The sequence below is a fragment of the Polyodon spathula genome, chromosome 4 (assembly GCF_017654505.1).
Source record: "Polyodon spathula isolate WHYD16114869_AA chromosome 4, ASM1765450v1, whole genome shotgun sequence".
In the NCBI taxonomy this organism is placed as follows: Eukaryota; Metazoa; Chordata; class Actinopteri; order Acipenseriformes; family Polyodontidae; genus Polyodon; species Polyodon spathula.
In genome coordinates, this window is record NC_054537.1 from 48,826,152 (window position 1) to 48,849,049 (window position 22,898).

At 37.2% G+C, this 22,898-nt stretch overlaps 1 protein-coding gene across 1 annotated transcript in view; it reads left to right on the forward strand.

Moving 5' to 3' along the window:
- The window catches only part of ift57 (intraflagellar transport 57 homolog (Chlamydomonas)), a 31,671-nt gene extending 15,740 nt beyond the window's left edge, over positions 1-15,931 (forward strand). The window contains exons 2-11 of the mRNA XM_041248037.1: positions 1,843-2,005; positions 6,080-6,198; positions 6,380-6,470; positions 9,664-9,735; positions 10,849-10,971; positions 11,123-11,194; positions 11,715-11,846; positions 12,195-12,257; positions 13,921-13,987; positions 15,356-15,931. Coding sequence (XP_041103971.1) covers positions 1,843-2,005; positions 6,080-6,198; positions 6,380-6,470; positions 9,664-9,735; positions 10,849-10,971; positions 11,123-11,194; positions 11,715-11,846; positions 12,195-12,257; positions 13,921-13,987; positions 15,356-15,537 — 1,084 coding nt within the window. The 3' untranslated portion in view covers positions 15,538-15,931. The remainder of the gene's footprint in view (positions 1-1,842; positions 2,006-6,079; positions 6,199-6,379; positions 6,471-9,663; positions 9,736-10,848; positions 10,972-11,122; positions 11,195-11,714; positions 11,847-12,194; positions 12,258-13,920; positions 13,988-15,355) is intronic.
- Positions 15,932-22,898: the final 6,967 nt, after the last annotated feature.

Consider the following 22,898-nt stretch of genomic DNA (forward strand, 5'->3'; position numbering starts at 1 on the left):
GATCTGCAGTGGAGAATATTGCACACCACTGTGGCCACCGACTCATTTATCTCCATTATTCAGCCAGGGGGAGAAGATACTTGTCAATTTTACTTGATTAGGGAAACGGTTTTTCATTGTTATTTGCTTTGTCATCGATTTAAAGCCTTTGTTTGAGTTATTGAATGATTTGTTTAGTGAATTGGGTCTGGTTTTACTCAAATTACTTTTATTTTTGGAGTGATGAACACTAAAGGAAATAAAAATCTTTGTCAATTGGCAAATTTTCTACTGGGCCAGGCAAAAATGGCAATTTTGAAAAGTAGGAAAAACAAAGTAAATGGAGTTTTAACTGATGCGATAGTACCTATTTTTAAAGTGTTGGTGACCTCAAGGATTAAAGTTGATTTTACTTTTTTAAATTGGTGCACCAGCTAGAAATGTTTCAGGCAATTGGGGAGGTGGTGTGTTTGGTGGAAGATAATAAATTAAAAATGTGTTTGTAATTATTGTAATAGAGAGTTTTGTATGGACATCTGTGCTATTTATTTATTTTGTACTGTTAATATAGAATTGATTGATTAAAATAAAGGATATTAAACAAAAAAAATCTATCTATCTATCTATCTATCTATCTATCTATCTATCTATCTATCTATCTATCTATCTAAAATCTCCCTTTCATTCAGGCAATACAGCATATAGGTGATCAGGTGATGCTGCTTATACTACCCTGGCTTAAAAGCCTTACCTGTCCTGACGGCTGGCAGCTGCTAAGGAAGGGAGGTGGCAGATACTGATGAAAAGGACAGAAGTGCATTAATTTGTTCCCAAAATTGCCACTGCCTGCTGTACCATGCACAAACTTTTGTCAACAACAAAATGAGGTGTTCAGGAATAAGTGGTTGAGACAGAAGGGGAAGGTTACAGTCTCCCGAGGGGAAAAAAAAAAAAAAAAAAAAAAAAAAGGCACTGCCTTTCACAACAAACTCAAAACAAGCGCAACCCATGTTAAATTGAGTGTTTATGCAAATTACAACCAGCAACTCTCAAAAACAAGCCCAATTCTGCTTATTGTAAGCAGACTTGGCAGCTGTGAAGGTTAGTTTCAATTGGACAGCAGCTATCTGAGGAGGATCGTGCTGTCAGAGATTCTTTCCTTTCTTTTAAGTTATGTTGGATTTACCGTTGTGTTACATGTTAGTAATGCAAACAAACAAAACACAATCAGTACAGTCATTTGAAGTTTTATTTGGTCAGTTCTGACTGAGAAGGCATCAACAACTTTTTTGTCGTTCTGTTTTGGGCGATCAAGCTGGCTCATGACATCCTGTTCACCAACTATATTTATTAACATGGAGGGCAGACACGTGTTGTCTTTGGACATAGCTGGGATCAAAAAGAAAGGTTGTGAAATGCGGGTTTCCATGTGGAACTGGGCGTGGATTTTCCTGCCTGTTTCTTCATTTACACGAATAAATGAGATTTACCCTATCCTTCTCTTTTTGGCTGTTTTTTTCAGCCACAAACCTGAATTTACCCGAGTAATTCTCCCAAACGTGCACACTGATCACCATTTCATGTGTAAATTGATCCGCATGGAAACCCCATGAATGTGTCCCAGTTTTGAAAATCTGATCACCCTAATTAAATGCTACCACAGAATAGTATTGTAGTGTGGAGTAGAGCATGATAATGGATTTTGGGTAAGTCCAGTTGTAAAATGTTTTTTTTACAGTATGGAACAGGTAAAATAAATGTAATATTATTGCATGCACTACTTTTTGAAGTTCAACAGTACCACTGTTACTAAATCAGTTGTTGTTAAAGGGTTTTTTTCTCTCTCTTCTGTTTGATCTTCAGGCACTACTTTGCTCTCCCAACAAATCCAGGGGAGCAGTTCTTCATGTTTACCACCATTGCATCTTGGCTTATAAACAAAGCATGTCGCCCATTTGAACAGCCTCAAGAGTATGATGACCCAAATGCTACCGTATCTAATATATTAACAGAGCTCAGAACATTTGTAAGTATATGTCATAAGCCGTTGGCAAATACTGAAGGTAAAACTAAATAGTTTATACACATAGGTTATATACACATACAAATTAATACAGTATAATCAAGTTAAACTGAAATAAGGTAATTGCGGTACACCTGTAGCACTATGCCCAAAACTTAAGTGCCATAAGAGAACCAAAATGCCGCAGATTGTTTTCTGAATCACTTTCAAAATTCATCTTAAAACCCAGTAGATCAATTGCAGCCTACCAGTGGTTTAGTCCACTTCAGGAACTGTACAAAATTAGTCTCATTGAATTAGTTTAGCTGATCTCATCAAGTGGACCAATTAGACTGATCATGGGAACTAACCCATAAACCAATCTAAAGACTTAAGGCAGTTTGTTGTTCTAGATTAACGTTACAAAGCTGAAACAATAAAAATAGTCTTCCCTCACAGCCTACCAAGAGAAACACAAGGATGAAAAAGTTATAGTATATATAAGTAAAGCAGCACAGTTTAATATGTGAAAGTATTGAAAAACACAACTATAGCAAAAATAATAAATAAAGCAATGTAAATGCACAGTATTAATATTGGAAAAGCATTTGAAAGTGTAATATTACTGTGTAAAATGACCATGGTGATTTATTCTAAGGACTGCAAGGTTGTATTAGAAGTTTAAAGAACTTTAAGGACACAGCGATGTTGAAGCTTAATTATTACATTTCAGGGAACCAGGCTTATGATAATAACCTTTTGTTTTGATTCAGTTACGAAATGTAACCATAACCGAATGGGTGAGTATACCCAAGCCGTCGCAAGGGCAATATTGCAGAACGGCTGGAATGTTACAAAGCTAAACCGAGAGGCTGCCTTGTGCTGCCATTAGGAACCCCAGTAACAAGTAGCTAGGGCTAAAAAATATTGTTTTGAGAATCCATGACATTTAGTTTGTAGGACCTAGTGAAGGTATGGTAGGTATAGAAGGTATAGCCCACACCGCTGCATTGCAGATGTCTTTGACAGATGCATCCTGGAATAAATACCAGAAGGCCCTTGGAATGGGCTGTGAGCTTTCTGGAGGGGGCAAGTTGGCCAGCTCATAGGCAGTCCTGATTGTCTGCTGTTTATTTGGACAGCCTCTGTTTAGACAGGGCTTGATCATGTGACTGCCCAATAGCAGAGAAAATATTGTTTGGACTGCCTCCCAAGTTTTTGTCCTGTCAGTGTAGTATGCTAGGGCCCGCACTGGGCAGAGTGTATGGAGCTACTGCTCCCTGACAGACTGGAAAGGAGGTGGATGGAAAGCCTCCAATTCCACAGACTGGTTGGAATGCTCAGATTGTCTTTGGCAAAAGGGCAAGATTGGTATGGAGGGTAACCTTTGTCCTGGTCTCTGTAAAAGTTAAGCAGGCTTTTGCTATGGAGAATGCCTGCATTGTGGAGGTGATAGCAAGCAAACAGACGCTTGGAGTGATAAATATTTCAGCTCAGCTGAATGCATGGACTCAAATGGAGGCTTAATGAGTGCATTGGGTATCACGTTTAACCTCCAGAGTAACAGTGTTTTTCGTAGGCAGCCAAAGCCTCCGAGCCCCTTTTAAAAATTGCCCTGCCTGGAAGTGAGCTCCTGGGGAGACCGTATCAATTTTGACGTGGCAAGATGAAATGGCTTCCAGATAGACCTGTAATGTAGTGGGGATTCCCCCTCATCTAACAAAAGGTGGTCCACTTGTACCCATACTGTGAACGTGTGGACGCTGCTCAGGCAAGTTGTAGGGTGTCAGTAACCCTATTGGACAGACCCAGACAGCTCAAATGCAGCCATTCAGGGGGCCAGACCCAGAATTACAGGTTTGATGGGTTGGGATTCCATAAGGTGCCCTGTGAAGAGCGCTGTGCAGGGTGTAAGGGACCCAGAGTGCTTGGTAGAGCCATGGGAGAGACTTTTCTTCAGTGTGTGCTTGGAGAAAGATGCACAAAATTCACAGAAACTGCAGTTAGTCAGTGCCTTCTTGGCATGCTTTGGCCCCAGACAGGAAGAGCAGACTAGACTGGCTTTGCTTATGTTGCAGGGATAAAACTCAGACATGATGCAAGTAACAATGCAGTGTACAGTAACAATACACAGGTGCTGCTTCAGTCTGCTTATAGACAGCAATGGGGCGGGTCAAGACCCAAACAAGACCAGCTTGGTACCGGACAGGGGATGTAAGCACCTGTCGGAACCAGGTCATTTTGGTACCGGTTTGGTGACTTTACCACCGGGTCGGTTTGGTACCAGTTCTGTGACTGTAGCACCGGGTCAGAAATGGTACGGTACTGGTTTGATGACTGTAACACTGTGTTGGTACAATTTCAATTGGAAGCATGTATTGCAGTCCAGCGCAGCGCTGCTTAGCCCAGAAGCTATGCATGTATTTCTGTAAAAAAAAAACAAACACAGAAAATACGAGAGAAATATTTCTCCACAGAAAACATAAATATCAGAATTACAGTTCAGAAAATAAACGTCTTGTAACTTAAAACGATAATTTAAATTTAACTCCAGCTGGACAGAGTAGAGCACAAGTCAGCCGACTCAAGCCGCTGGCTTCACACAGGGCACAAGGCTGCTGCGGGACGTAACAAACAGGCTATTGCAGCGTAAGTAAAGCAAAAATATTGTATAAGTTATGTAAAACACAATAATTAGCGATATTGTAATAATAATTATAATCATAAACAGCAAGTACTTTTCTGATACTAGGCTACTCTGTCAGGTCAGTCTTGAAAGGAAAAACTTCAGTGAGATCTGTGCGTGCAGTCCTTTTGTAACCTTCGGGGCGGGCATAACTGTGTCACAAGCTCGGCCGAGCAGCTTTGGTATATAATATTCAGGTTTCGGGTTCTTTAGGAGGTAAACGCCCATTAGATAATGGTTACATTTCGTACTTGAAAGGGAACGTATGTTTATTAAAATTATACAGGTACAAAGATTTCTTGTGTGTAACCCATATTTAACAGATTTGCAAGCAAATATTGAAAAAAAGGGGACAAGCAGAGCAGTGTGGTTTCTAACTTAACAGGGCTAATTTAAGCCCTGTCCACACTACATAACCGATCTCGAGAACCATGTTAAATATATTTTAATTAATTCAGCTCAAAACATCCACACTAAAGCACCGTTTATTTAATGCGTACAAACACTATTTAAATAGTTTGGTTATAGTTCCGAGCAGCGCAATGGACTGTGGGACTTACGCACTGTCTATTTACAACCTTGCAAATATGGAGTCCATGCCCATGGAAGACATAGCTCTGCTTAGCATGAGCATTAATGTTTCTCAAAAAGGGTATCGGTGATGGAGAAGGCAGCAGCGGTCTTGCCATAGGCAATATGCCATAATTATGAATTTTATTCTACAAATTATGCTTCTTTGGGATGTGTTATGATTAGCCCCGTTGAGCGATTTGAGTACTGCATTTGTTATATCCACGCACCAAAACATATCAGAAAACATTTTGAGATATTGGAGGATACACAAAAAATGTAGTTCAGTATTACAGTGTCCACATTTCTGATAAACCGCACTACCTGATGCAATCTAATTTAGAACCAGACTTGAGACTACTGAGGTGGTCTTGAGACTGGTATTAAATGCTGCATAGTGTAGACTCGTGTTTAGCATTTTTAAGCTGGTTTAACGGCAACTAATACGTTTTAAAGGCATAGTGTGGACAGGGCCTTAGACTATTTAAAGTGGATCTTTCTTTGACCACAAGGGTCTTGTTAAGTACTATGCAGTACTAAATTTGATCTAGTTTAACTGATGATCCTAAATATCTAATTAACTTTTTGTATTCTGCAATTGGGACTAACGTTAGTCCACGCAAGTGGTTCAAACTCTACGTTTCCCTCTTGGGAGCATCAAGTGGACTAAATTGGGTACATCTACATTTTTCTGGCAAATCAAACTTTACCATAACTTTATAAAAATTATGAAGCAAGAAGTTTGCCCTTTAATCCAACAACAAATTGTTTTTATATTTTCTGATCCAAATTGTACATGGGTGCTGTGACCTGTTTTTTAAATAAATAAATACAATTTTTAGGGTGGACAAGTGGATTTTCCTCCATCTAAGCTGAAGGCAGGGTATGGAGAACACGTGTGCTATGTTTTGGATCGCTTAGCGGAGGAGGTTTTGAAACAAACACAGTTCAACTGGAATAAGTAAGTATGATCATTTAACTCTGTTTCCACTTTTCTACAGTATGATTTGATAGCTTAATAAAAAGTAAATTCAGTAGTTTCATTCAGTCATGTGCTATTTAGCTTGCTTGTGGTAGTAAATCGACAATGTGATTTATTAGGTTGTTTCTGCTGACAAGATTTTACTTGTGTGAAATTTCAGGCCTAATTACCCAACAGAAGAACTAGAAGAGTCGTCTGTGATGGAAGATGATTCTGAGCTGACGCTAAACAAAATGCAAGAAGAAATGATTGTAAGTTTAATTTAAAATCGACACAAATAATATCAGCACTGCAACCAAAGGAGTTGGAATCTTTGGGTTTTTATGTATTTTGCCAAGCTACTAGTGAGCCTTTATTTACAGAGCAATATAAGCCCTCGGTGCACATTTGTCACCTGGAGTTACAGTCTTGCAAGTAAATGGTAAGCATTGAAATGAAATTGAGTCAGTCGTCCATAGCAGAAATTGTTAACTTTTACAATCACAGCAAATCCAAAAACAGAGTTTTATCTCTGTACTTCCACCGGTGGCTCCCTTTTGTCAAAAATGCTATTAAGGAAGAAAAAGTGTATACATGCTATAAAGTTGGGGGTATACACTGAAACCACTTTGACTGGTGTGTAAAAGTCACAGGAGAGCAGCCAAGGTGGACAAGTACATGTACCTATGGGTATGGCTGTAATTTCTTCATGGTTATCACATATTTCACGATTTCTGTGAAGTGTACCTAGTGCTGTGTAATGTGCTGTGTGAAGAAAAAACTATTTCTGAAAGTATAGTGTAAATATACACAGTTTTTATCAGTTCAAAATAAATACAGCACAAGTTTGCCTTATTGACACACTACCTGTTACACTGCATTTAGGAACCTGCAAAGAGCTTTTTCAACAAAAAAAGGCACCAGCTGTATGAATGAAAATAGAATGCCTTTAAAAGCTGGACAAAAAAAACGAAGTATTGTACAATTTAGCGTTTACTGTTTTTCAGGTAAGCATTTAAATGTTTAGGAACATTTGTTGTATAATAACTAGAGAAACTGTATATTTTGAATGTGACAACATTATTTATTTCTGATTTAATAAATATTATGTTTAATTGGAAATACCTTGAAATACAGCCCTAACTACAGCCCTGAAATACAGCCCTAACTAAGGGAAACAGGGTTCTAGGATTACCACCACAGATCATAGAAGATGCTGTAGCAAACACATACTAGTGTTATTGCATTACCTGCTTATGGCCACCATTGCCTTTGTTGAGATAACATTAATATGTTCAGATCTATAATGTAACACTTCAGCAGTTTAGATTATTCTGTATAAAGAGATAGATGCACACAATCAGCCTGTTGTATACACACATTCAGTTTGAAGATGCAGGGTTTCCACACATCTCTATGAACAAAAGGGAAAATAGTTGGCCTGTGTTTTTCCTTTAACCCTTTGCGATCCTTTGTCGGACCTGGTCCGACATTGCAAAAATCCTGTTCAAGTCTGATGTCGGACATCGCACAAAAACCCTGTTTTAACAGGTCATGTATCTGCTCTGAGTGGAGAAAGCTACAAAGGGTGTTCCCCAATCATCTCTGATCGGAAAGAAGGCAGAACCAGCCGAGGTATCTCTTTTTAAAAGCCAGAGAATAACGATTTGAACAGAGAAGTGCAGACAGACTTGGAGAGAGCATCATGGCAGAGAAAGACATGGCAGCCTGAAGAACTTGCAGAGATGATGGAGAAAGAAGTCAGTGACTATGAAAAATCAAGTGTAGAAGAAATTGTGTAACACACTGGATACTTACAGATAAATCTGTGAATAGCATGTACATAGTAATATTTTTTCTGTAATTGTTGGTTCAAATTTGTGCCATTTCTTTTGCTGTTTTGTATTTTGTAGTTCTCAGATATGTAATTATAAATACATTAAAAAAAAAAAAAAAGTTTTTTTCACTTGTTTTCATTGATAGGGGTGTCTTATTGATTTACAATAAGTTTGGAACCTGAGTGAATGCTCTAAAGTCACTCTAACTCAGAAAAACCAATACATGTGTTTTGTTTTTGTTTTTTTACAAGTTCCCCCTAATTAAATAGTTAAAAAAAAAAACAGTATAATTTTCTTTGATTATATAGTGATTTGAAACTTGTTTTATGTAAATACTTAATTCAATATGAACAGCACTCCGTCTAAAGTGTTATTTTGTTCCCCAAAATTAAGCAAGCCTGACAGGGTCAAAATAATTGGACTGGAAAGGGTTAATCTTTAAACATAGCCAATGCAGTCAACAGTCTTTTGTATTCAGTCAGTAATGCAATATTTTTGCTGTCTACAGGTGTGCAGAATTCTGGTCCTTTAAGTCCAGAGCCCTCCTAGTCTTTGTTCCACCTCTGCCTTACATTACTTATTTGAAACAATTTACCCCTCTTCTGGGTTTTTATCAGTTAATGACTAGATTGATACAGGGGTGTGGAATTTTCCATGGGACAAACAAAACCACAAAGTAGAATTTAAATTGTACAGGGGTGCAAATCTGGCACTATGGCAATAGATTCTGTCGCCAGAGTACTGCGTTCATTTCTGGCGACAGTAGACATGTATTTTTTTTTTTCTCCTTCGCAACCATACATGATAATAGTTTATCATCGGGTATTGGACTTTTCACATGACCCACCCACACTTACCCACATACACAGGAAAATTTGTTTGTGTGGGAAGTTGTGATGGGGACACAACAAGCGCATTGGCAGCTCGCCCCGCAGTCATTTACTGGTCTGATGTCACTCACCCAGCCATCCGGTCACACGGGTGTAGTCTTGGAATTCAGAAACAGCGTCTCCACATAACCAGGCCAGGAGAGGTACTGCAGGTACAATTTTTTGTATAATTTTTTTTCTGGAGAACACGTTTACCATCATGGAGTGGTTCCTTGAGAACAAAGGGGAACCCGAATGGACAGTCCCCATGGCCGTTAAGATTCTGTGACAGAGGGATGGGGATCATTGGACAGCCTGGGAGAAGCGGTATAACCCGAGAATCTGAGGACATCTGAGGAGCCCCAGCCTCCAGTGCCCGAGACGGGAGAAGCCCCACTGTCTTCAGTGCCACTGGGAGAAGCCCCGCTGTCTCCAGCATCTTATCGAGGGATGAGGTCATTGACAACCAGTTAATCACTCGACCACTGTATAGACCAGCAGCTTTTGTTGACAAGGGGTTGTTCAGAGAGCGAGAGACAAAGAGAAAGAACTAAACAGTTGCTTTATGTATTTATTTTGGCCATCGTGCCATTTTGTTTTGTGTATTTTGTGTTTGTTATTGTTATTCAATAAATGAGCGCATTGGTAACTTACCCTGCAGTACTTTGCCTGTGTATTTCCTGGTCTGACGTCGCCCACCAAGCCGTCCTGTCACAGTCCAGCATAACAAGAAGTTTAAAATATTTGTTTTGTTGCAGGAGGAACCTGATGATTATGAAGAAGAACATCTCATGGATCTGGAAGCTTTAAAGGCACAAACAAATAAAACTGTAAGTTATTAAAAAAAAACCTGTCTAGGTTAAGCAAATAGAATAATGACTCCATAAAAAAATAAATCCCCATAGGCCACATGTTGGAAATCAGTTTGTGTTGCATTTTGTCACATGTAATAGGTGCATGTCAAGATGTAAGTGGTACGGTAAAGGATTGAATGTCCGTGGAGCAGTTCAGTTGCTTGAAAAATGTCTATTTTAATGAAAGCACTTCACCTCCTATACCAGCAATAGTATATAAGGCAGGTTACAGTCCCAAGCAGAAATATCAACAAATAATATGCTATAAATCCAGTAATGCACGGAAAAGTGGCCCAGGTGGCGAGTGCTGTGCCATTCTCACATAAAAGCCAGTTTTGTGAAGCACCCGGTCTCCCAGCTCAGCCGTAGAAGACTAACTCCTTTAGAGTTGCCATAGACCATAGTGCCCCTCTCGCCCGGATACTTTGAGTATGGCTTGTTCTAGACAGATTCACAGTTGTGCCATATTCTCTCCATTTCTTAATAATGGACTTTACTGTGCTCCGGGGGATATTCAATTATTTTCTGTTTTGTATTTGTAATTAATACAACTACAAATTGTTCTATTATTTTTCACTTTGACATTATGATTATGGAAATTATGATTATTATGATTGTGGAAAAGTCCAAGGGGGGTGAACGTTTAATGTAATAATATCCTTAACCCTGAACACTGTATGGTAGAATATGCAATTATTAAAACAGTTATGAGTTATATCAGCAGAACTAAAAAGGGGACTGCAGAGTATTGTAATCCTGAGCAAACAATGCAATTAACCTGCCTTAGTAATTGTGGGTTCCAACCCCAGTAGTCATATGGTCTGTACCCTTTTCAGGCAAATTACTTATCTGCACTGTGTATTGTTACAAATGTATTTTTAAACACAGTTATGATTTTTCCAATATTTGAGGAAATCTAAACAACAAAAGAAGAAAAGTAAATAAGAAACTGAAAAATGACAAACTTCTTTACTAAATAAGGATTAATGCTATTCAGAGGTTAAAAACAAAATACCTCAGCTGGATAACTTCTGGCATTTGTTCATTTAAAAAAAAAAATAAATAAACCCAATTGCTGTGTTTTTCAAGGAAACAAGTGAATCGTCAAAACCAGATGAGATATTAGAGTCTACTACAGATGCAGCAGAGTGGAACTTGGAAGTAGAAAGAGTTCTCCCACAGCTCAAGGTTACAATCAGAACAGATAATAAGGTGGGTTACTTTGGGGCCTATGCTACATTTTCAGTTGAACTCGAGACATGGTTATCTGGAATACAATATTATTGACTTATTTAAATATAATCTTTCATGTACAATTTAAAGAGCGATATTTATTTATTTATTTATTAATTACATTTTGCAGGACTGGAGAATACATTTGGACCAAATGCACCAGCACAAAGAGGGAATTGAATCATCTCTGAAAGAGACAAAGGTATGGGCTTCATTTTAAAAAAAAATGCCTTGTGGAAAAAATGTACGCGTATGCCTTTAAAAAAAAAAAAAAAAAAAAAAAAAAACTTTGTCAAATCAGTTACCTTTTTATAATAAATGAGTGGTGGTTCAAGTTGGGGGGAAAAAAGATACAATGTTCTCTTTATGCAGTAGCACACTCAGGGTTATCAAAACTATTTATGCAATTTTCATAACCCCTGGCTGATGTAAAATAGGTTTGGAATGTGCATATCTAATTTCTATTCAAAATATGTAAGTTTAGGGTAGAAAATGCCAGTAGTTCAGCAGTTTTCTGTTGTATTTGAGCATGACGTTTTACATTCGTGAAGTGTTTCAATAGAAACTACTTTTATAACACTTTTGGTTACCTAAAGCTGTTACATGGCATAATGACTAAAACTGGTAAAACTTTAAAAAGTATTTTTTAAATGCTTATCTGAAATCTCTGGTGGGAGAAAAAATATTTTTTTAATATTGTTTTACATTTTTGTATTTAACAGGGGTACCTCAACAGACTGCAGGAGGAAATCAGTAAGACTCTTGAAAAAGTTGCAAGCCGGGAGAAATACATTAACAACCAGTTGGAACATTTAATCCATGAGTATCGCACAGCTCAGTCACAGCTTAGTGAGGTAAAAATGTCAATTACAATTAAAACAAACTGCTCTGTTCACTGGAACAATCTGGAGTACTGTTTTAATGATTTTAAACATTGGTATGCATTTCCACCACTCTTTAGATCAGTTGAATAGATTCCAGAAACTCTTGCTCACCCTTCAGATTAGGACAAGTGTTGGTAACAAACTTAAATTAAGTATGGACATACTCAATGTCAGAAAGGAAAGTTGAAACAAGGGGACATATGTATTAATATTTTGCAGACACAAGCAACCAATGATGGTCCTAATGAAAGTTAGCAGAAGGTGGGTTACTGATTTTCAGAACTATGCATTTAAGTGTTCTTGTCTGTTTTCTCATAGGCCAAGGAGCGTTACCAACATGGGAGTGGTGGAGTAACTCAAAGAACAAGAATGCTGGCTGAGGTGGGAAAACAATAATTGTTTTATAGCTTGTTTGTATAAAATAGCAGGAAGATTCCACTTTAGTACATGTATGAGAGGGTTTGCAAGAACATTTATCATAAGTGACTAAGTGGAAGGTTGTTCTAAATAATTATTTTCTGTTTACCTGGATAAGAAAGTTAACATGCTATAATTCATACTACACTGATCATGGTGAAAGAAAAGCCATGAAAAGCAAAAGTAACTCTTTGGCCAGAAATAAGCAGGGAATTTTTTGTTGGCAACTCAAATTAACAATAAATTGACCATGTGTCACTAAAGCCTGGTGCACACTGCCCAGTGCGATCGTCACATCACACATTTATGTAAACTTTGTGAGCTGACTGAAATCGATCAGCCAATCCTGTAAAAATTGCATTGCAAAGCATAGTACATAGCCTGATGCGACTGAAAAATCGCGTCGCAGTTGATCGCATTGGGCAGTGTGTACCGGGCTTAATTGACAACAAAATCTTTTTGATAACTTTAGATTTCACAATCACGTTTTTATAAAAGAATACTGCTCTATTTTTATGTTGTTCAGCCAATGATGCTACATTTTATAATTACCTGACTTCACTCTGTTTTGCTATATAGAAAGTATGGCTACAGAAAAGTGGATGCATGAGGAAACCTTGCAATTGATTTTTTTTTTTTTTCATGTTTATGGAATGTAAATGTGCGGAATTTAAAGACCGCATTAATGTGTGTGTGTGTGTGTATATATTATAATTATATATAGATATATATATATATATATATATATATATATATATATATATATATATATTCCTTGACTGTTTAATATTTCAGGAAAATTACCAGCGGCGGTAAATAACAAATGTAAAAACCTCCAAACTCAATAGTGTGCCTGTTTCGTGGCACAGGTCTGAACTTGTTCTTCTACATTGACAACTTTTCAAAATGATTCCAATTACTTTAGTAGCTGCTCAAACACATTTACTGCACACAAGCGCAATCTTAAAATTGCTTAAAACAATTGTCATTTTCCCAGTGTGTGTGTGTGACACATTAAGTATTGGCAATCCAGTTGTCAAGTTTTTGTTTTCAGCTAGAATTAACAATAATAATTGCTTGTGTATCTCTGGCTGTTAGAAGTTGATGTGAGTGTGATATGTATTGCAGCATAAGCAACCAAATGGCAGAAGTGTAATAAACATAAATGGAGATACAGATATTTAATTTTTTTCAATGCCAAATGAATCATAGAACACAACCCATCTTTAAATATTGATTATGTGGGCGAGTGTGAAAGAATTTAATGAAGATGACATCAAATTCTTCTAATGGTAATCTTGCTTCATACAGGTAATTGGTCCTTTTATGTTAAGGTCCACACCAAAATGCAGTTTGTAGTATTGTTTTATTAAAAACTGTTAGTGATACCTTGGGGACACAGGAGTTCAAATACAAGTCTGCTTTTTTGAAGTTGTAACTATATTGTGACAGTTTGCAGAGATTCACTTTAATATCCTGTTCCATTTGAAATGGGGGAATTGCTCTTAAATATTTTTTAAAGTGAGTACAACCTTTTATACTATTTAGTTGAGGCAGTTCTTATCACATTGGTAGATACATATGTGTTCATATTTCATTCTTCATAATATTTGTGTGAAATTCTTAGATTACAGAAGAACTAGAGAAAGTGAAGCAGGAGATGGAAGAAAAAGGAAGCAGTATGACTGATGGAGGTAAGATAACATTGCTAGAGGGCATATTTGGATCCAAAATGTGTGTGGCGGGGGGGGGGGGGGTGTCAAACAAATGCACAGCTTCTGAAACGTGAACTGCTTTTTTAGTGATTGCTCCATTTTTCCAGTTTTAAAAAGCTTTTCGTACAAAACATTTCCTCTGCACCCACTGCCACCTTAGGTAGCTACATATAAACATTTGTATTTTGAAACGATCATTCTACCACTTTGGGAGTAAAACTCATGAGGTCTCTGTTGTTACACAAACTGTGTTACTGCTGTTGGGGAAACTAATGCAGTTCTAACATTATACAACTGCCAAAAATTAAGAAAGTTCAATTTGTGCTTGAATTAATTGCATAAAGGGAGTGGGAGATTGTTAAACAAATTATTTATATAAAGAAAATTTGATCATTTGATGTTTTTTATTTCATTACAAATACAAAATAACTATAATATTGTCCTTTACATTACTGTACAAATATATTTATGTGTGTAACTGTACCGTGTTCAGAGACCCTCCCTGGGACCCTTTGCAACCAATCGAATCTACAGTATTCTTTAGCCATTTGTATTTATGATACGGTAAGGCTTAGCCCTACATCTTAATTAGCACTGTGCGAAAAACCAGTTGAAAAGATAATAATAATACATGTAACTTTGCCCCTTGAACTCATTTAAGTTGTAAAAAGTGGGGTGGCAAATTCCCCCGTAGGCCCCTCCCCCTCCTAATCTACCTGTGCTAGTGGGAATAGCAGAGGGGCAGACCATAGATGAAGACCTGGTGGTAGGAACTGACAAGGAGAAAGTCACTGTACTAAAGATTAAATGAGACCCAATGACACCAACCATGAGGTTAGAATTTAGGCTGTTTGCTCGCCGTTTGAGAGCTTTATCTTGTGGTGGTGTGTTCGAAATCTCTGTGTGCAGTTTATAAACTACTTTGTTTGTTTTAATTCTTTTTATTGACATTTTGAAAAATAATTTGGCTAAATCCAGTACACAACTCGTATCAACCTTTCTATGTGTTAAATGTGAAGCATAACATATTTCCCTTTACCAATATTTAAGAACTAGTTTCTTTAATATTATTAGCTTAATGTAATGATTTATTAATTTCAGTTAAAGTGTAGTCCTCGAGAAGCTATTCCCAAAAAGCAGGAACTAGGAATTACTGTGTTGTATGTTGTATTTTTCAGGAAACAAATCAGTCATTTTTAGCCAAGTATGGTTTATTTCTGTACAAGTCCAGAAAGCTTTAATTAGGCCTAGATTTAGTTTTTCAGAAAATATATGTAGTTCCGTTTAGAGCATTTAAGTGTAGGCTGTAATATAATTGCTAATTTATTATTTTGTATTCTTTTACAGCTCCTGTGGTAAAGATTAAACAAAGTCTGACAAAGCTGAAACAAGAAATCATTCAAATGGATATCCGTATCGGCGTCGTTGAGCATACTCTACTTCAAGCTAAACTCAAGGAGAAATCCAATATGACAAGAGATATGCATGCTACCATGATTCCAGAGGCTACCATTGGTGGTATATTTTAAATTTAGGGATACTTTTGCTGTGCCATGAATGAACTTGTAGATTTTGGAAATTATAAATCATTATGAAAATAATTTGGTATTCATTTACTTTCGGTTACAATTGTGAGTTACATTTCTTCATCTATTAATTGTATGCATTCCTTTTATAAATGTAGGCCTACTCTTTTTTTTCTGCTTGCAAGTTGAAAAGTTCAAAGCATTTTGTATACTTGTATTGTATTCCCTAGTAATACACCAAATTGTAACTTGAGCTGCCATCCCTAAATACAATTGAACTGAGTGTATATACAGAGTGTTTTATTTAAAAGTTTACACAATAATAAAGAATAATGAAATTAGAATGTTAGATTTACTTTTCTTTTTCAAGATATATTTGAACAGAGCAGACACCCTTACCCAGGACAACTTACAGTTGTATACAAAATAAAATACATATCAAGAATTACAATACAATTAAGAGCAAGATACAAAATACAATGACTTCTGTCCTAATAAGAGCAAATACAAAACACAGTACGATTTTGTATCGGGTCTGTTCAAGAGCAGATAAGTGTTGACAGGTACGTTAGGGTTACATAGATAGGAGTGCAAGTGAAATACAAAATACTACACATTGGATTAAGGATCTAACAATAGTCATGTGACAATTGTGACCTTGACTGCCATGTGGGAGCTGTAATAAGGTGAATCACATCAGTTGAGTGTGAGCTGTAAAAGAGTTTAAATGTTTTATTCAAGGAATGTTTTTTATTTTGTTGTTGTTAAGTGGTATGGTGAACTATGCATCAGCTGCAGTCACTTACAACATCTCACCCGAAAGACTGAGCACAAGGAGGTTAAGTGACTTGCTCAGGGTCACACAGTGAGTCAGTGGCTGAGCTAGGATTTGAACCAGGGACATCCTGGTTAGAAGCCTGTTTCTTTTAATCACTGGACCACACGGCCGCCATTAAATGTTGAACAAAATCATACAAAATGTGCAGAGAATTATTAATTATTAAAAAAAACCTGCTGAGGTGTATGGGGAGCTGAAAGCCTGCCTTTCATAAATTAGTGCAGGAAAGGAGACAGACTTCTGAGAGTTCTGTGCAAAACCTAAAAAAGTCAACACAAAAGCAGTGTTAACTGAGAACAGAGAAATTCAACAATAAATATTGCATAGCCTACGTAAGTCACTAAAGCGGTTATCTGCACAATGCGATTTGCCTCTTACATGCTGTTATCGAGCCAAAAAAGGTTAAAAACTTAAGTTAAAAGCTGACAACAGGGTCATTCAAGAACTTTAGCCATGTGATCCCGAGTATGTTACAGCAATTGGATACTTGAACACTGATGGACTGCTTGACCCGGTGTCACAGAAGATAAGTGAGAGGGGCATCTCTGCAACCTGAATCCTCCAGCCGTGCAGTGATGCAGTCTGGTAAATGTCTGTAGTAATGTTTTTACACGATCAATTAAATAACGATGGTTTAATCAAATTAAGGCATAATAGTTTTGTGTTTGTTTGTTTTGTTTTTTAATAAATACATTTCAAGATCTGCTTCTGAGGAGCTCCTACACATTGATTTAAATAATCCTCATTATTTTCTAAACCCAGTCACATAGAAATATGCCTCATATGCTTCTTTTTACAGCTACTGAGATTCATTATTATTGGAGAAATGCCATACAGTGTGATGTGGATAACTATAATAAGAGTAATAATGGACACAGTGATATGCATATTACCATATAATCTGACATTCCCATTGCAATCGTGTACTACAGTGATCTGTATTTAAATAATAATAATACCCTTCATCAGCACTGGTTCAAAATGTCCCTTGTACGAATAAGACAGGGTCTCCCCTAATAATGAATATATCAATGAAAGATAAAAAATAATATATTTACGCAGTCAATGACATGCACATGTCATGCATACCCAGGTATTTCACGCCAAAAACCGTAAAACCAGTCTTTGGAAAGTAAAGGGCATTTTTAAAATGATATTGCTCTGATTTAAACTAAATTGCAACTAAATATTCTACAGCCTACTAAGAGTGTGTTGGTGGGGGGGTGGGGAATTATGTTTTAATTTTCCTTTTAAAGTTTGAAATTTAAGACAAAAATACATAGGTTATGTAAAAATTACGTTTTCGCTTTGTTACGTTTATTGTTATTGTTAATAGTAATCGTTTGTTGGGGGTCTTGCGAAGTTTCCATCAGCTGTATTCCGGTAAGGTACGATGTGATCATGTGATTGGGGTGTTCAGATGAATGAGCTTGCCTTGGCAGTATAATGATGAGGTCTATTGAAAGCTGCACACGCATGACTGCACGGCAGGAGGATCCAGGCTGCAGAAATACACTGTTCATCTAAGTAGCTGGTTGCCTTTTTGCGCATGAGCGGAATTCTAAATTTAGAGGGGAGGTTCGTTGGTGTCTCTTTGAAGCTTGCAGGATCTCATTGTTTGTTTGTTTTTTTTAATATGCGAGAGGTACTGCAAAGTGTTTTTGTTTTTTTTGTTGTTGTTGTTTAAAAAATGAAATTTGTCATTTTAAATATAAAATGTAACACTGATATAAGTAATTTTGAATATAAACGCGTTTTTCATTTTATGTAATTTAATCGTCAGGAGATCGATCGCTTTATTTGAATGTGCATTGTGTTTTTAGCAAAAATAAATGTTTTAAAAACGTATTTTTGATAGTATAATTTACTGTAATTGATATTTGTGTGTACTTAAAATTAACCTTTGACAAACGTTTACTTCATGTCATACGTAAGCAAGTCTTTTTTATTACTGCATTATTTATTTGGTTAGCGGGCGACCTTATCCAGGGCAACTTAAGAGTTGCAAAACGTGTTGTAGTGATCTTGGAACTTTAGAACTACTGTATCTACTGTAAACGTTTATGTGTATGCTCGTTTGTTTGTCATTCTTGTGCATTGTGAGACCTTCCACGCCATTAGGGGAATTAGGAGCGCGAGAATGTGGGTAAATGGGGAAACACGTGTGGGAGAGGTGGTAGTTGAGGCTTCCTGTGATCCACTTTTATGCCTTCTTGATAAACGAGTGCGGCTGCCACGTTGTTTCCCTTCTGGGTCAATGCGTTAGCAGTGGAGTTCTGCCACCTTTCTAGCTTGCTGACTTCCCTTAAACCTGGGAAAGAACTGTCAGGCTGGCCCGTCCAGGGAACTCGCTGCTTAGAGCCCTCACAGGTTGGGAGGGAGATTTACTACCAAGAATCATTGTATTTCTCTCACACAAAAACATAGAGGTAGGAAGCATAGTAAAAGTGAAATGCGCCCAGAAATAAACTTTCATAACAAGTGAACATTTTCTTATAGGACTTAATGTTTAACTATTACATTATATAATAATAATCTTTATATAGTGTGTTTCATAGTGGACCACCATCAAAAAGCACTTTACAAGATACAAGGCTAGGGTGTGTGAACTATGCATCAGCTGCAGAGTCACTTACAAGAACATCTCACCTGAAAGGCAGAGCACAAGAATGTTAAGCGACTTGCTTAGGGTCACACAATGAGTCAGTGGCTGAGCTGGGATTTGAACAGGGTACCTCCTAGTTACAAGCCTGTGTTTCTTTAACCACTGGACCACACAGCCTCAAATATAGGCATTTTGTCGTGATTTTCCTTGCTCATGATAGAATCGACCAATAAATTATTGATTCGTCCCATACACAATATAATGCATTTATGTTTTTTACTTTAATATTTGTAACACGAACAACTTCAATTCAGTACGCTGAGTTTATTATTATTATCATTTTTATTATTATTATGAATTGGTAATTTAGCAGGTGATTTTATACAAGCGACTGCAGAGACAAGGGGGTGAGCTATGAATCAACAACAACTGCTGCAGCGTCGACTTGAGCTCGGTACGTCTCGCCCGAAGGACAGATTCAAAATGTAAAATGAAAAATTGTCTTAATTGTGTGAGAGTTTACCACGTATTTGTAAGCTATGTGGTAAGTTAAAGTAAACCACTCAGATTAAATAATAATAACTATTCCTTCAATTATAATAATGAATTTTACGGTTTGTCATAAGTGGTATTATTAAAACAATGTGATTTTTTCACTTAAAATGAAGCTTTTAAAAATACTGTCAGAACATTTATTAAGTGTAAAACAATGTACTATGTAGTTGTTACGGCGATCACATTAAATGCAGCTTAACAAAGTTCGCAGACAGAAAATACCGACCACGACACGAACCTCCGCTTTAATGCAAGCAGCGATACAGGGGGCCAAGTATTGAAAAATGCAGCCAAAGATTTATTTGCAGTCTACACTGAAGGATAAGAGTTCTAACAAGCCATGCTGCCCAGTATTGTGTTTTACTTCGTCTGACTTCTATTAATTGCCTATTAAATATTATCAAAGTCCTTCTGGGCAGTGATACCTCATTAATTTGTTTACATTTCAAATACAGAATTTCACATGTCAAAAACAATATATAGAATTGCTAACAATAAATATAATATGACGCTTTCGCCCCTCAAACTAAGTAAAACAAAAAACCTGGCTACGTTGTGTTTTTGGGGAGAAAATATTGTGGCGTGTATACACAGATATATTTGACTTTTCAATTCAGCCGTCTGCGTAGGCGAGAAATCACAAGAGATACCGAATTCCGTGGGGTACCAAAATCAGTGTCACGCTGGCTCAGCACCTCTTTACCACGAACACTATCTTGTACAGGTGGCAACACCGGTGAGTGCCGCTTCCAAGTTTTGCTTTCTATAGAAGTATACTAATCCCTCTCGTCCGCTCTCAGCTTTTCACAAGTTCCGTCAGTCCGCCCAGTTTACAGAATAGCAACTTTACAACAACAGCTTGCCCCTGCCATTTTCCTTCTTTTTGGTAAATGACCACCAAGCATCTGCCGAAGATTATTGTCACTTTTTTTGATTAGTTATTGTGAGCTATTTGGTTTCTGATTATTTATTTTTATTAAGACCGGTTAAATCTCCCTGTTTTCCTAATGAATTTCCTTATATACCTCACCATACCCCTATCTGTTCTGTTACCATCCTCTATACCGTCCCTAAAAAAATTATTCTGAATATTCAAAGCCCTCAACTCTTCCCCTACCTCTAATCTCACTTCCCTATATCTTGCACATTCAACCATCAGATGTTCCACAGTTTCCATAATCCCACAAATCATACATACATTTAAAGTTGAATGTCCTATAAATAGCCTTATTAGGTTAACTTCCTCCTGTCTATTCCATCCATACCATCCTTCCCACAAACAGACTTTACTTATGATTTATATAATTTATCCTGTTCTGCATATTCTGCTATTTTTTCTATGCATCCATACCCACATTCCCTTTCTTCACTGCCATTTTTGCTAACCCATCTGCACAATCCACACAAAAACCATGTACAATCCTAAATACACACATTCTGACACTGGATACATTACTTCCTGTACCCTATCCCCTTTTCCTTCATTTTTAATTGCCTGTAGCCCTGATAACGAATCTGAAAAAATTACTGCCCTCTCTACCTTAACCTCTATAATTCATTGTAATGCCAAAATAATCCCTGTTAGTTCAGTTGTCATAGTAGACACGTGTGTCAGAGCAGAGATCTGCCCTTTATAAATTGGCAGTTATGGGGTTAAATTCCCCTACTTGCCTGGGTTTATTGTGTTCAGGTGGCTGGGGCTGATTAGAGTAATTAACGATCAATCAGCACCCAGCCACCTGACATAAAAGGAGGCCTCAGCTTCCCATTAGGGAGAGGAGGGAGCTGAGGAAGCAAGCTGGTATTGGTATTGGTATTGGTATTGGTATTGGTATTGGTATTGGTATTGGTATTGGTATTTGCTGTTTTTTTTTTTTTTTTTTTTTTTTTTTTTTTTTTTTTTTAATTTTCTCATCCAGTGAAGGCATCGCCCAGCCTGGAAATCTTTGTAAGTTTTGCTTTGTGTTTTGTTATTTGTGTTTAAATATCTTTGTTTTTGCCTTTTTGCCCTTGTGCACTTTTATTTTGTGTTTATTTGTAATAAGTTTTTTTTTTTTTTGAACTGCAGTCTGTCCCTGGGCCTTTATCCACTCGCCAGCCTGTCACAACAAGTTATCTGTATAATGTGCACATTTTCCTACCTCAAATTCTGGAATGTAATGAAATGCTCCAACTCTACCATTATCTATATTTTTAGACCCCACCTGTAAAAACTTTACAGTAATTTTCCCAGACACGCTTTACCCATTTCCCTGCCAGTTCCCTTTCCTCCTTTTAATATATACAAACCGCCACTGGATTTTTTAAACACCATAGACTGATGACAGAGTTTGTATTTTTGTCTCACCCTTCGTATATAGTCTTTCAATGTTACCTGCTCCTCAATATCTATCTTAATTCTCACCCCTAAACTTTTATCACACGCCTTCCTTTTCCTCATCAATACCTCATACTCCCAACAGGGCTCAAAAATCCTTTGAAAATAATCTCGTCCATTCATTATCTTAGCCCAATACCTAATTCTCATCATCTTCTTAGAGAGGCATTCTCCAGGAACTACTTGCAATGCTGCAACTAACAATGAGCATAGCGCCCCACTGCATATTCTCAGAGCTCTGGTGCTTGTACCACATCCAATTTTCCCAGCTCCTTACTAGCTGCTTCCACGTGTACCATACATCCATAATCCAGCATAGGCCTCATCTGCGCTCTGTAGATCATTAACAGAGTTTTCATACTTGCTCCCCATGAGTTCCCCGATGTACTCCTCAGCAGGTTCATCCTTGCCTTGTAAATTAAATGACTACACCACTTTTTTGTTTTCACTGCAGCATAATTTCTAGTATCCTTTACATTGATATCATACAAATCTCCAAGAGAATTAGAATTCTCCAGATGTATTCATGGTATACATCTATAGAATTATGTCTGTCCAGTGTGGCTTATCCTAAAGACTGACAGTATAGTATAAGATTGTTTAAGTGGAGTCAGTTGTGATTCAGTATGCAGTTGTAGTTTTTTATATTTTATATCATTACTGTTTACAGGTTGATAACCAGACAATTGGACTGATGGAAGATGATGAGTTAGCCAAACTCATACCATGTGTAAGTGATAGAGTTGCTGTTAAACGCTACTGCAGCGGATTAGGATCACCTACAGGAAAAACCTTTGGTGCGTCAAAGATGAAGTTATTTAACAAGCTCGGGGAAAAAACGGGAATTCCACAACATGGCAAAACAGGTGAATATGTTGAGGCTTCTGAAAGTAATACAGCTGTAAAAAGGAAAAGGCATGTGACAGGGAATAAATCTGCCATGAAGACGACCAGAAAAGTGGAGTTTGGATGGACCCACAACCAGAAGA